The 16,094-nt window shown below is 33.4% G+C and overlaps 3 protein-coding genes across 4 annotated transcripts in view; 1 reads left to right on the top strand and 2 right to left on the bottom strand.

The window, feature by feature from the left end:
• The window catches only part of LOC125875684 (THO complex subunit 3), a 163,179-nt gene that overhangs the window by 67,260 nt on the left and 79,825 nt on the right, over positions 1-16,094 (bottom strand). The window lies entirely within an intron of this gene.
• On the bottom strand, positions 1,945-7,681 carry LOC125875678 (WPP domain-interacting protein 2). 2 transcript variants are annotated; one of them, XM_049556696.1, is made up of 3 exons: positions 7,540-7,681; positions 6,192-7,286; positions 1,945-3,420 (listed from the first exon to the last, which is right to left on the bottom strand). In XM_049556696.1, the coding sequence occupies exons 2-3, from the start codon at positions 7,282-7,284 to the stop codon at positions 2,717-2,719; spliced, it is 1,797 nt and encodes a 598-aa protein (XP_049412653.1). In that variant the 5' UTR covers positions 7,285-7,286; positions 7,540-7,681; the 3' UTR covers positions 1,945-2,716. The 2 variants fall into 2 exon arrangements, with proteins under 2 accessions (XP_049412653.1, XP_049412654.1); XM_049556697.1 differs by having other exon boundaries at positions 1,945-3,359; positions 3,390-3,420; positions 6,192-7,675.
• Positions 12,752-16,074, top strand: LOC125875672 (uncharacterized). Its single transcript, XM_049556681.1, has one exon. It carries the CDS (start codon positions 12,996-12,998, stop codon positions 15,903-15,905), a length of 2,910 nt encoding a protein of 969 aa, XP_049412638.1. The 5' UTR covers positions 12,752-12,995; the 3' UTR covers positions 15,906-16,074.

Below are 16,094 nucleotides of genomic sequence, written 5' to 3'. Positions count from 1 at the left end.
AAAAAATTCATGAGCTTCAAAAACGGAAAGATAATTACAAGTAACTAATATGAGAAAAGAGAAGAAAATGAGACGAAGAAGAAGAGGAAGAGAGGGAAGGGATTAGGAAGAGTCATTCTAAAACTGCTAATGTGTGGAAAATTGACTGTCACGTTCTCAACTGAGGCATTGACTGTGGCGTGGCGTGGCCTGGGTAGGAAAAACAGATAATGTGTAATCACTTTTTTTTTTTTCTTTTTCTAACTTTTTATTTATCTTTAGAGGTAATTATTATACTTTTAAATTTCGATTATCGTTCCGTCATTTAATTATTCATGTATATATATATTATATGTTAAACTTGAGTTGAGGGATCTATCGATAAAACATGAATAAGGTTACATATAAAATTACCCTTACAAATTTTACTTGTGAAATTATACTGAATATATTATTATTGTCGTTTATGTTATTACTCCAAATTTTTAGCGTAATACTAATATACTTCTCGAAAAAGTATAAATGTAAGTTATTTAATTAGTAAAGTGATTAAAAAGCACATATTTTAATTAATTAAAGATTAAACATGTTGAGTATATATATTGTTTTCCTCATTTATTGGAAGTGGGAAAAAGAGATACTGTAATATTGTTCTTTTAAGTATATATTTTAATATTTTCCTTTTCAGGTAATGCTAAATGGCCAGAATTTGACTAGAAAATTTAAAAAGTTTATAGTATTCTTTTTATTTAAAGTTAAACTGATTTGTTTTCCATTTTTTAATTAAAATATATTAAAGTTAAAAGGGTAAAAATGTTTAAAAAGGTAAAATTAATATTTTTTTAATTTATGTAGACTATTATAGATGATTTGTTTTGTAGGGTATGTTTAGAAGATAAATCCTTTAAGATTTTGACTACCAATCAAACCAAAAGAAAAGAGTATCCTAATCAAATGAAAACTCTTGTGAATTCAAATAATTTTGAACTTTCAAAGTGATAATTATCGTCATAGATATTCTCCCATTCATTTTACTAAAATCTCTACCCAATTAAATGTAGATTTTTGTCAAAGAGTATGAAAGTTACCAAAACTCTTTGCAAAAGTTTTTTTTATTTTTTTTACCGTGTGCATTTAATTTCTTACTTTGAATATGGAAAATAGTCATTTATTACCTTAATTAAGTAGTCATTTACTAGTTATGTATTTCTTTCACTCGTAGTATTTTATCCGATCATATTCATGCCTTATTCACACCGCCCAAATCCACATATTAATGCTATATTTCAATTTTCTATATTCCCATTTGTCTCTAAATAGTTGTCATGTTTTGCTTGTCGAAAATTAATCTTTGAAACTAAATTGAATTAGATTAATACAAACTTTAAAATTAAAATTTTAGATATTCAAAAGACTATATAAAAAGTAACTATAAATTGCATATGGTAAAAGAATATATCTTGAAATGTTGATCGATATTCATGTAGTTTAACAATTAAAAAGTAAAAAGTATCAAGAGAACAACCTTTTGTAATTTTCATCACAAATCTTCTCAACGACTTAAATGTCATTTTAGAAAGAAAAAAAATGTGTTAATTAGTATAACAACGTTTTAAATGGAGCTACATGATCAATGATGAAGACTTGTTTGGGACCGCATCATTAGGTATTCTATGGAGTAAGGAGTACTATATTTATCTAATTTCTTTAGAGCTTGTTTAGTTGAAAAACAAGTCATCTCATCTTTAATATAGGATAAAAATAACACTACAATTTCAGAATAACTTATCCCGCAATTTTATCACAACAAACTCACCCTAAAATTAATTAGCGTTTATCCATCATACCAAACGAACCTTAAGGTATAAAGTATATTTGATTGGCTATATAGTCCAGTCAAATAACATAGTTGGAAATAATATATGGTGGTTCAAGCAAGTATTACAGAAGAAAAGGTTACTATAATTAGATAGCAAAAACAAACATTGTATTTATGGTTTCACATGTCAGTGGCCAGATTTTATTCTCCTTCTAAAGTAAATAAAAAATACCACACGTAATTCCTTAGAAGGAAAATAATACATAACTGATCGATCAACTACCTGTAATTTACTATCTACTTTAATATTTCAATATTTTTCATACTAAAGACTAGCAATCTTATAAAAGGGCCATGGATAACAGACATGGTTAGGGCCTAGAATGATGCCACAGCCTTTAAGGCTGTTGTAAAGGGCTAGATACCCGATCTCGGGATCACCATTTAAGTCATACATGCACAAGTTTATCAACTTCGGAACAACTCAAGACACGTGGTATTTGATGTTTCGTATGGCTGAAGTTCAGGTTTGCTTTTCTACAGGAACTTCAATTCATGTACATACCATTTTTGCTTCAACTTCAAACAGAAATGTCTAAAGTCGTATGATAATCCAATTAGATCATTACATAGTTCATCACACACAAACAGAATGTCTAAAGTCGTATTGATATGAGACCCCAGGTTAAAAAACTTCAACGTGCTCACCCTTTTACAGAAGCAAAATTATCTCAACTTATGAACGAACGGATCATCTTCTATGAATACCCTTGAATACAGACTCGGCAAAATGAGAAGTAGGTATTTCAGCTATCTATAGACATCTAAAACAAACTAATCTAACTTTCAACATTGAAGGATAACGATGTTGATAATAGGGAGAGAAAAAAAAAGAGAGAGAAAGAAACTTCTCTAACATTAGGTGGGTACAAGTTCAGCATGATCAGGAGATATCTGCATCAGAAACAGTCCAACGACAGCGGCCAACAACAACAACTGTATGAAAAAACACGAACTGTACTTACAGACTTTCTTCTGTAGCATTAGCTTTTCAGCAGTGCTTGCTAAATCTTCACAGTAACTTTCCAACTTCTTGGTTTGTGTCTTGAGCACTACAGCTTTTGCTTCGGCATCTCCAAGCACGTGCACCATCTGTGCTTGTTCTGAAGCTAAAGTCTTCTGTTCTTCCAAGAGGGTAAGTTGATCCACTGCTGCACTTCTCAACTTTTGGGCTGTTGTTGATAATGCCAAATACTGAACTTCAGCTTCAATTTTCTGTCTAAAGAGAACCTCGAACTCACTTTCAATAGTCTCTTCTTCACTCTTTGAGCTACTACCTAAAATGGCTTCAAGTTCAGTAATTCTTGCTTCCTTGGATATAACCAGGTCAGCTGCCTTCTGAACCTTGTTTTGCAACAGTAATATATTCTGCTTTAGGCTAAACACCTCAGACTCCAAGGAGTTAAGAGAATGTTGAGCACCATCTCTGTTCTGTGACAGCACGGATGTGCTTGGTCTAGGGAAATTTGAGTCATCTGAAGTGAAATTTGAAGGTATACCAACATCCTCAAGCGAATGACCAAAGGTAGTATCTTTCCCAATTTCTTTGAATTTCTTAATTTCTGTGTAGAAAGCACATCAATAAAATTAGTCCCAATTGCACGGATAATAAGAAATTCCACGAGTTTTTAAGAATATTTAATGGTTTATCTGATTAAATTAAGAAGAAAGACAAGGAAAGCTCAAGGAATATGGCTTGTGAACAACCAAAAATCAATGGATATACTTATTCAGTAAACAGATCAGTAAAAGTTCTTTAAGCATAGTACAAACATACGACATATTAAAGCTCATCCAAAAATAAGAACATTCACAGAAACGGAACTGGTCAACTACTTCAAATGATATAATATGTACTTTCCTTGTAATGTGCTTCTGATGTCAAACAGAACCAACACCGATAACCAACAATCCTTATATGACAATGATAGGGATTACTAAACTGGGAGTGCAAGCACCTAAACATGTCCATCTAATGCTTCAAAAGCAAGAAACAAAGTTTTATTTTGACCAAGACTCTCAACCTCACATAAAATGACTTTTGCTTCTCTGTAATTTGTTCTATCTACAGCCTTGTGGGATGGGAGACATTTGGATGGAGTGGGAGCAGGCCGAAATCCCAAAGAAGCCTCTAAAAAATAGTTTGAGGCACACAAGGCGCCAACCCTGGGAGCTAAAAGCCTATCCACCTTAACAGTACCTTGTTCGCAGAGTGGGCCTCTTTTGCTGAGAAATGGTTAGGCCTCTCTCACCCATGTGTCCCAAATGTGATGATGATGGCTCTCTTACCTGTGAGGCTAACTTACTACACTGGCAGGTCAGCTCTGAATAACAAATTCAGTAATAAGCTTAATTCTTCCATAACAAAAGGAGGTGGGATTGATATCCTGATTTTATTTTCTCACAGTCAGAAATTAAATTCTTCAAATTACAATCTCTAACACCCAAGAATATCCTATAGCAGGTATAACAGATTTTAACGAAAGGTCTGGATGCAGATAAAAGAAAGTTAAGTGCACTTGTGTGAACGGTGAGTCAGAGAAGGAAGTGGTATCAAGTCAAGACAGACACAGAAAGATAATAAGCTTATGTAGACTGTTTCCAATTAACATGAGATCGAACTTTAATGGTTTGCTAGACATGATTTAAGTTGAAAGTGGCCTCTGTATTTGTAAATACATTCTCAACAAAATCTGCTATTGCTAACAGAAATATATAAAACATCAACACCTTCAGGGGTCGTTTGGTTTGAATATGAGTTATGATGGGATAAGTTATGTTGGGATAAGTTATGTTGGGATTAGTTATGATGGGATAAGTTGTCCTGGGATTATTTCTTATTGAGTGTTTGGTTGGTTGTATTCAAAATAATATATATTGATAAACTTTAAGAACAAGTTGTTTGTTTACAAAATTACCCTTCACTTTATTTAAAGTTTTTAAATTTTTCTTTGCGAGCTTTAGTTAATCATTTTTAAAAATAAATATTTTATTTTATTTAACTTAAATATTTTTGTTCATGTATTCCTATGATAAGTACCATGTGTAATTAAAAATATAACTTTTTTCTTATTTAGCTTAAAAATAGAACTTCCCTCTTAAGTTTATTAAAGAGAAGAAAATTTAAGAGAAATCAAAATAAAATAAACATAAGATTTAGTCAAATAAATTCATAAATAAAAATTATATTTATATAGTATAATTTTTTAATAGAAAAATATGTATAATTATCATAAAAATAAGGAGTAGTAACTATTAGGGATAAGGGTCTGAAAAGTACCTCAAATTTGGTCGAATTTGTTGTTGCGATACTAAACTTTCATAAGGACCTATTACCTCCCTAGACTATTTAATAGTGTATTGTAAAGGTATATATGTGTCCACGTGGACACATTACTATTTATAATTTTGCATTATTTTTTATATAATTTTGCATTAAATAAGTTCTCATGAAAGTTTAGTATCGCAACAACAAATCCGACCAAAGTTGAGGTATTTTTCAGACCCTTATCCCTAAATATTATTATACATGGTATTAAAAAAATGTAAATATACATAAATGTGAAAAATGATGTATAAAAAGGATTTAAAGGGACATATTTATCATTTACCTATTTTATCCCGGGATATAAGTTATCCTGGGATTACTATACCACCCAATATGAGGGATAACTTATCCCGGCACTAATTCATAATCCCAGGTTATCCCGGCACTAATTCATAATCCCAGGATAAGTTATCCCAAACTTCCCAACCAAACACTAAATTAAGTGCCACTAAATATTTATCCCAGGACTATTTGTACCTATCCTTCACACCAAACGACCCCTCACAGTATAATCCAAGTTATTATACCAACAAAAATTTAAAGAAACGGTAATTGTAAAATACATGACATTAGGCACATAAAAGCTGCTTTCAGAAAAGAAAAGAACAATGAGATGCACACACATTACAGCATGATAACCAAATATAAACGATTAAATACCTCCTTGAAGAGGGGAAAGCATAGCCCATCTCCAAATGATTCTTTAGGGATATGTACATTATAAGGATTATGAATGCTACCTCCTAAAAAAAGATTCACTGACTAATAAACTTGATGTTATTGTTCCTAGATGATGCTAGCATATATTTCTTGAGTGACGCCCAAATAGGAAGTGTCAAACATAAGTACCATCCTCTAAGCATATTGATCCAACTAGAAAGACACCACCTAGTGCAACATACAGAATATGCAAGAACAAATTTATGAGGCAAATCATGATATACATTGATATTATCATTTAAGCAGAAGTAAATTTGAAATGTTCAACAAGAACTAAGGATGTACCATTAGCAAGAGCTTCTTGAGCAGCCTGGAAATTGAAGATAGATTCCGTTAGAGGATCGTGATCAGTGGATGAACCACGATTCTCACTCTTCTCTTCATTAACTTCCCACGGAGATTCAGCAGCTAGATCTTCTTGTGACACATTTTCAGACTCCCTATCATTCCCTCTCTCGCGACCAGCCCGAAGTTCCTCACCAATTGGTCTTTCTCTGTCCTGAGCTTCATCACTGGATTCTCCATCATAGATCATTGACCTTTCACCTTTTGTACCATTACTTGTAGCAAAGTCACCCTGCATAAAGAGAAAATTAGAGCTACGCGAGTCAGATTCCATGCTGGAATGAGAGTTTTCCTTCTCGATTTTGACCCTTTCTCCTCTAGGCTTTTTACTAGTTTCAGACCGACCTTTTCCCTGATGTGGTTTCTGAGCTGATGTGCTCAAGCTCTTCCCACTCAAACTCCTCAACCAATGCTTGTCAGATGGATAACCAGGGAGCACGGATGCTTCATACCTTGCCTTTGGAGCACTAGCTGCCGTAGAAGACCTACTACTCCGATCCTCGCTGTTCTCTGATTCCGATACAGCATTGAAAATCGGCCCCATAGCCAAACCAGAGTCGCCTATTACACCAAATCCATCAGCCAGAACTCCAGGATTCATGAATACTGCATTCGTAGATGAAACAGATCCATCACTTTTTTGGATCCTTCCCGCAGAAAAGCTTACAGGTTTTTCCGCATTAGCAACCTCACTCGCCAAACCCCGTTTCAACAGCTTACCACTGTTTACACTACTATCCCCATCCTGGCGCTGCGCATCCCGCTTCATCCTTTTCCATTTCTTCAACCCAAACCCCTTAGTTGTTGGAGAGGATTTCACCAGGGGGGTTGAATAATCCTCAACCTCCTTAATTTCAATTCCCTTGCCTTTTACATCATCCAAATTATTATTACTACTATTATCCCCAGGAGGACTAGACCCATTACTACTTTCTACCTTGCTTTGATTACCATTTTCAAATCTTGGCGGTGTGATCATTTCTTCATTATCCTGGACCAATTTACTAGCTGAATTTTGTTCTTCCAAGTCCATAACTAGAGACAAATATATATTTAATTAAACCTTTTTTACGAACCCAGAGCAAGATCGAGAACAACCAACCATCATTCCAGCTGACGGAGAACAATTCAAACAAAATTTCTCGACAAAATCAATTATGATTGCTTCGACAATTTGCAGCTTGAAAAATCATCATATTGAACAAAATTGAATTCGTTCATTGTAAAAACTTGTACTGCAGATGCGAAAAATTAGGAAATGGAGAAGCAATTAAGTAACTGGGCGTACCTTTTCATTCATTATTGTGCTGGATTTCCAAGAGATTTTGATGAATTCGAATAGAATTGGGATTATGGAAACCCTAGAATTCGGAACGAATTTGGGAAATTATTAGCCGCCTGAACTGTTACAACTATCTTTATTGTTTTTATTTTTAGCATATTAACTATTCCCTCTTTCCCATTACTAGGCCAATTTGTATATTATCTCCGTTGATTCGAATTCGTTTTGAAAAGTCTCACTTTTAAAAATAAAATAACTCTCTTCAAATGCATTTTCATAAACCACATTTTATTCCGAGTTTTATGATAAAATGAGTAAAGAATAAATACATATTATTCTATTGTAATTTTTAATGACGAATATATTATAAATACTAAACAAGTTACAATATTCAATTATAACATTCAATTCAATAGTCTAGATACATGTGGAAACTTCAAATATATGATGTTACGAAATAAATTTATTTAAATCATATCATAATAAAAAAAGATATTCTCTAAATAGCATTTACGATCTTAATTATTTCCACGTATTGAGAAAACTTATAATATGATTAAGTCAAATACTAAAAATTAATAGAACAATTTCTATAATACTTTAAAATCCAAAGGTCTCGATGATTTATTTTATTTTTTCATTGTAGAGGAAACTACATGAAGTGCCAACCACGATGATGAAAGAGGAAAACATTATGATACTTGTAAATTTAGTTGTTGATTACCAATAATTTGGACTAATCCAAAAGGCTTTGACAAATATCCTTATTTAAATGATTCATTCCTATTCTTAAAAGTTGAACAAATATAGCCTTAGAAAATTACTCTTTCGAATAACGTTAAGCTCAGATCTAGCGTTTGTATATATATTATTTAATTTTATAATCAAATTTAAACTATCGAACGTCTCACATTTGTGATAATTTGCAAAAGTTTATATTGTAATCTAATATTTCTCATATTTTTTTTCAATTTCTTCAAAATTAATTTTTAATTACGATCTAAAATGTCCATAAATTATAAGAGAAATAAAAGAAGGTCATTTTTTAAGGGAAAATTGTATATAATAGCAAACTATTAATTCAAATTCAATGCTATAACCATAGTTTGATTTAATTGTACCCCATAACAAATTGTTGTTATTTCGCCTCTCTCCTAGTGAATATTGCTTGCCACTCTCATTCTCGCTGGCAATCTCCCTCGCCTCTCTCACTTTTATACAACACACAAATGTATAAAATGCGTTTGCGTTTGTATAAAGCGAGAGAAAATTGTATACGTACATCTATTTTCGTTTCCTTCTCTCCCCTCTCTCAGATCTCACTCGCCTCTCTCACTTTATACAAACACAAATGTATACATTGCGTTTGTGTTTGTATAAAGCGAGAGAAAATTGTATATACAAATACAAATGCATATATTTTCGTCTTATACACTTATGATTATACAAATACGATCTTCCCCTGCCTAGTTTTCTTTTGTCTTTCTCTCTTTATACAAACACAAATTATACAATTGATCTTTTGTATATGTATACCGAAACAGAAACAGATTATACAACTGTTTTCTTTTGTATATGTATAGCGAAATATACATATTTATGTTTGCTATGGAGCGCAATTATGCAAATTATAGTTATAACATACAAATATGATTTTTACGTTTGCTATAAGTGAAAGTTGCTCTTTTTTAAATAGTTGTCTAGGAAAAAGACAGCCCATGAAAACTTTACCATTCTTCTTCCCCAGCCCAACAAGTCATTGTTTTGGGCCATATATAGGTCATCTTTATTTTTTAAGTAAAAAGAAAATGAAAATGATAACTTTTATTAATTAAAAAAAACCTATGTATATGATTTAACTGTTCTGACTTCTGGGGTGTTAAATTTTATGTTGTTTTAAACGAAAATAAGAAATCATAAATGATGAATGTAGAAACGGAGCTAGAATTGTGCATCATTGACTTGCGTTTATTAAGAAGATAATTTTTCTGGTGTAACATTCATTTCCATCGACAACTCAAAGATTAAAGGGTGAAGATTAATTATCATGTATAGTTAAATTTATTCATTTCATTTTCAAGAAATATCTATTTATTATGATATATAGTTAAATTTATCATCATTAGCCCGATATATAATATGAACGTAAAATATGTGGATACATTCTGATTTGTGAAGTCCAACAAGCATGTTTTGATGGACTTGCTTTTTGTCATAATCAATTTGCACTTTGTATTTTTAGTATAGTATGTGTATATTAATGCTATGTGACATGACTATACATAACCACTATATAGAATTCAAAGTTATCATAAGTTTACTAAATTTCACGACTATACTAAATTATTATTTTCAAATGAAAATAACAAAGAGAGAAATAAATACAGTTGTTATAGCGATATTGTTTGTCTGAATAATTTTGTTTGTAATTGCAAAACAATGTTATATAATTTATTTTAAAAAAAAACACAAACTTTAACCGGTATAATAAAAAATATATGAGTATATATGTGTATATTTCTCCTCTTCTTCTTGTTACTTTTTATATTTTGGGGAAGTGAAAAGATCAATATACAAATTTGTGGATAAACTTGTTACATTTAAAGTAGACAGTCCAAAATAAAAAATAAAAATAAAAATGACAGCTGTACCAAGACATTTAAATTTGTTTTAATTGGTTCAATGAATTTAGTTGCAAAAAAGGAACACACCATTATTCAAGTATTTCAATCAAAATCATTTAGTTCCAATCAATCTAATATTATATATATGTCTTGTAGTGGAGAGACAATTTATACTTTGCCATCCAATTAAATTCCAATAAAATGGGGATTCCATTTCCAATAATATTACAAATAAAATTATGCCCTAGTTGAATAAATTAAATGTATGCCCTAGTTGAATAAATTAAATGGTTAATGCATGTTTACATATTCCAATTCCTTATATTTAATTAAGTGTGACCACGTACTAAAGAGTTCTTCTTTTGTTTAGCTTCTCTTTTAAGAGGTTAGCTTGAATAAATGCGTTTGATCATGACTTTCTCTTGAATCGTAATTTTTTTTATAGATAATATATAAAAGGAGACGTGTTAGGGTAATATTCAAATACTTAAAAAAATATTAATTCATCACTTAATTGCATTCAACTTTATACAAAGACGCCTCTAACACAATTTTGTCAAGTTTAATTTGAATTGTACACCACTTTTATTTTAACGAGTAGCTTTTTTTCATGTCTATTTAGTTAATGAAACATTAATCATAATCAGAATTCGTCGAATGGATAAAACAAAAATAAAGAAAAGAACCATTCAAAAAATAAATGTTATTTTTCTGTGGCATTAAAAATGAATGCAACTATTAGGCTGCAACTTCAATATTGTTAACACATAAAATATACTATTGGCTATTGCACATAAATTTTTTTAATGATTCCATAATTACTAGAGAAAAAAAATTAAGTTCAGATGTATATTAAATTCCAACACCAATTAAGAAGTATTTGTGTGCACATGGAGCAGACAAGTTGTAAGAATTAGAAATACTAAAATGACAGATCTTCATAAAACTTTTCATAAATCATAATAACATCATAATTATTACAAATAATTCACTTAATCAAAAGTCAAAATGAAATTAACTCAAGAAAAAAAGAAATTAACTCAAAATTAAAGCTTCCAAATTAACTTGCCGACAGAACTTCAACTAGAGGGGTTACTGTTTAAGTCAAAGTAGTTTTCTGAATCATAACTCAAAAATTTCCAAGTGTAGTAGCATATTCTTCGAAATTCGATGGATAATAAATTCGTCTCTTTTATCTTTCTTTTTTTATAAGAACCGAACATATAGGGTGTATCTAGCTCACACATACGAAAATTTACAAAAAAAAAATAGTGGCGTCAAGCGTGTAAAATCTTAAAATTTGATGAATAATAAGCTCGTCTCTCTACCATGCTCTGGTTTAGTATCAACCTTTTGTTTGTGATAAATTCAGTAACGTGCATCTAACTCAGACATTATCATTAAACTAAAATGGCAGGGCCCATCATCATACTCTAGCATCTTGTAAAAGGGGGAAAACTTTTATATTACACAAAAGGTGGAATCCCTTGGTATAACCTAACTATAAATGTTCCTTTTTGAAGGCCAACTAGTAACAAGGGCCCATGATGAATCTATTGTTATCCTATTCTTTCTTTATTATAGTGCATGCATATTCTTGAATAATATCCTTTTCAATTACTCTATTATTTACTTCTTCCGTCTCAAAATAATCGCTTTGTTACTAGTCCTTTTAACAAAATAAGTGAACATGGAATGAAATGAGAAACACTAATATAAATACACACATATTGAGACAATGAGCTTTCAAATTATTGATGATTTTAGTGCTCAATGTTGGACTGGTCTTTGGTCCAATTCCCATAGCAAATAATGAAAATAGTGTCAGATATGAATAGAGAGTAGCAAACCTGCATTCAAACAGCAATATTTGGTTGTATTCACTCAAAAGAGGCATTTCTTGTTTTGGATCTCCTTTTCTCCTTTTCCCGCGTTTGATCATAGATTTTGAAATTTTATATTTGAATATCTTTTCAGACATTGACATAGGTTCCAAAAATTGTTTTCAAATTTCAACTTCAAAATTTATAATCAAACGAAAGTTTAGTGCCTCATTGCCACCAAGGTTACACACCTCTTTGGTTACTCTCCCAATGCCTTTTTTTTCCCTTCTCTGTATTCATTCTGACCAATCTTTGGACTCTGTGACAGAGTGAAAATTATATACTAATGTACATAAATATTGCTTTTACTAAGTTCAAATATGCAATCTTACAACACATAAAACAAAAAGAATGGGTAACCCCAAGATAAAAGTATTAAACTAAGCATATAAAATATTACACCACTTAACCACTAACAATCTGCAGCTTCTTTTGAGAGCAATTTCTTACAATATTTTATGTTCAAAAACCTCACAGATCCAACTCATATACTAGATTCCCCTTCTGTAAAAGCTAGAGGGGTCATGGAGACTCAAATCAAATGATGTTTTCCTTCTTGGCTTCAAATGAACCAAATCAAGGTAAAGTAAACAAAAAACAGTTTATATTTTTACTTCTTCTTTTGCCTCTTGAGAGGAGCTAATATGTGTTACATGGATCAAATTAGGTAAAGACTTTCTTGTTTTCAATGTAGATGTATCCTTTTAGCCTTATTGCCTACTCTTATTCAAGTTTTTCTGAGTTCTGACTTAAGGAGGCCCACAGTTGTATGATATTCACATGTATGCTTTCAAAAGTCTTTACTGTTGTATTCATCTGATTCTTGAAAAAAGAGAGTTTTGATCCCAACCCCACAAATTAAATTGCTACTGACTAAACACCATATCAAGAATCCAGGATCAAGACTAGTTTTTTTTCCTACTGAAAATATAGCATTTTGTTACCTTTATTGAGAATGGATGAAGAGGAAATTCCTGCTGTTGATACTCAATCCCTTACCATCAAGATTGCAAATTCAGGTCAGCAAAAACTGACAGCAACATCATCTCCATATAACTCACCTTCTCTCATTTCTCCTCCATCTTCTGCATTTGTTTCAGCATTACAATCACCTTACATTTCTCCAAGAGCCACTTTAGTTACAAATCCAACTCAAGAAAATCAAGAAACTCTCATTGCTTCTCTTACCTCAGTTGTCCATCCATCCCCACCAGTCTCATACTGCGGTTCGCAATCTGATGATGTTCCCAGCACCTCCTACACTCCACCACCAGAAAGATATGATTTTTCTGATGATCCTACAGACACAAAGCTCAAGATTGTCACCTGTGTCCCAGTTTCAGGACCGGAAACCGATCCCAGGATATCATTTTCTTTCCCTGTCCCTCGAATTTCGTTTGCCAAGGGATCCGTTTCACCGGCTTCCAATGCTAAACTTAGGAGCTGTGATGTGTATATAGGATTCCATGGTCAGAACCCGAATTTAGTACGCTTCTGTAAGTGGCTCAAATCAGAACTTGAGCTTCAGGGAATTGCTTGTTTTATTGCTGATAGAGCAAAGTATGCAGATAATCAGAGCCATGAGATTGCTGACAGAGTTATATGCTCAGTAACCTTTGGTGTCATAGTTGTCACTGGTTGTAGCTTTTTCAACCATCTTAGCTTGGAGGAAATAAGATTCTTCGCGCAAAAGAAGAACTTGATTCCTTTGTTCTTTAACACGGATGCCAATGATATTGCAAGTCTTTCTAACCGTAATGGTGATACCAAGAAATGTAAAGAGGCTCTGGATGTAATACTAAAGTGCCATGAGTTTAGATTGGAGACAGATGAGAGTAATTGGAGATCTTGTGTGTCAAAAGTAGCTGGGATATTAAGGGCCAAGCTTGGTAGGAAAAGTGTTGTAGAAAAGTGTACAGAAGGCTTTGAAGAGTTGCCCTTTCCAAGGAATAAAAGTTTTGTGGGAAGAGAGAAGGAAATTATCGATATAGAGACGACTCTTTTTGGCTGTGGTGATTCTTTCGAGCAAGAAAGTGCTGTCCCGAGTGTCAAAGGAGGAACACCAGGACAATCTGAAGGTCTGGCTGATGATGAAAGTGAAGCTGATGTTGGCAGAGGCAAATACATAAATCTAGAGCTAGGAAAGAACAAGGAAACAAATAAAGAAGCTTGGGTTGAACGAAATTCGCTGAAGAGATCCAAGTACAAAAAATCAAGAAGTGGGAAGGATAAGAATTTGAGTATGAGTGTTGTATGCATAAATGGGTTGGCTGGTGTTGGAAAGACGGACCTCGCTTTGGAATTCGCTTACAGGTATTCACAGAGATACAAGATGGTCTTGTGGGTAGGGGGTGAAGCTCGCTATTTTCGACAGAACATATTGAACTTGTCTCTAAATTTGGGACTGGATGTGAGTGCAGATGCAGAGAAGGAAAGAGGGAGGATAAGGAGTTTTGATGAGCAAGAATCGGAAGCATTCAAGAGAGTTAAAAGGGAGATGTTCCGTGACATGCCATATTTACTAATTATAGACAATTTAGAGACTGAGAAGGAGTGGTGGGAAGGGAAGGATCTTCATGATTTGATACCAACTAACACTGGTGGTACCCATGTAATTATCACAACACAACTCAACCGGGTAATGAACTTTGATCCGTTGCAGCTGCAGCCATTGACCACACCTGATGCCATGATATTGATAAGGGGAAGACGTAAAAAGGAGTATCCGGCTGGTGAGGTAGAATTCCTCCATAAATTTGATGAGAAATTGGGAAGGTCTAGTTTCGGTCTGTGGGTGGTCGGTTCCTTGCTATCGGAGCTTGCAATATTGCCCTCTGCTCTATTCGAAGCTGTGAATCAGGTTCCAGTTGAAGAAACCACAAGTTGCTCTAATATATCCATTCCACATCAACAATTCTGTAGAACCAATCCATTTTTAATGAAAACATTGATTTTTTGTACAACCCTCTTGCAGCAAAGCAGCGATAGCAGGGATTCCGTTGCTTCAAGAATGCTTCAGGTAGGGGCATGGTTTGCTCCAGCACCCATCTCGGTGAATTTACTGGCAGCAGCTGCAAAGAAAATTCCTGTAAACACAAACAGGTTCAAAAAGTGGACTAAATGTATGAAAGTTGCTCTATGCTTCTACTCAGGTCACTGCCTCACAAGCCAAGCATGGAAGAGCGAAGAGGAATCAGCACTGCTACTAGTTAAACTTGGTTTGGCACGAAAAGCAAACAGGCAAACAGGATGCTGGATCCAATTCCATCCCATCACACAGATTTTTGCGAAAAGGAAAGACGGACTAGTTGCTGCTAAAGCCAATGTTCAAGGTGCAAGGAAACTTGGAAACCCGGTAACAGATTCTGACCATCTGTGGGCATGTGCTTTCCTTGTGTTTGGTTTCAAGTCCGAACCACCAGTTGTTCAGCTCAAGGCGATGGACATGGTTTTCTTCATCAGAAAAACAGCTCTTCCTTTAGCAATCAGTGCCTTCACAACATTCTCAAGATGCAACTCGGCCTTAGAACTCTTGAAGGTCTGCACAAATGTGCTCGAAGAAGCAGAGAAGTCATTTGTTTCTCAAATACAGGATTGGTGCCACGGATCTCTCTGCTGGAAAAAGAAGCTTCAATCTAACCAAAGAGTGGACGAGTATGTTTGGCAAGAGGTGACATTATTGAAAGCTACCCTACTGGAAACTAGAGCAAAGCTGCTACTAAGAGGAGGTCATTTCGATAGCGGAGAGGATCTTTGCAGAACCTGCATTAGTATCCGAACCGTAATGTTGGGTCATAACCATGCTCAAACTTTGGCTGCTCAACAAACATTAGCCAAATTAGTAAGGATGAGGAGCAAAATATGAGCCCAAAACTCCTCCAAAAACCACCTTTTTTGGTGGCTCAGTTTTGTTTACTGTCACCAAGCAATTCACTCTTTAGTTCATGTAACATAGAAATCATCCATTATCAAGTACTTTTTACCACATCAGTTCAACTTATACGAAATGCATATCGATTTCAGCAATTTATTCATTTTGTTAAGCAAATTTAAG

The sequence above is a fragment of the Solanum stenotomum genome, chromosome 9 (assembly GCF_019186545.1).
Source record: "Solanum stenotomum isolate F172 chromosome 9, ASM1918654v1, whole genome shotgun sequence".
Classification (NCBI taxonomy): Eukaryota; Viridiplantae; Streptophyta; class Magnoliopsida; order Solanales; family Solanaceae; genus Solanum; species Solanum stenotomum.
This window is presented reverse-complemented; position numbering and strand designations above follow the sequence as displayed.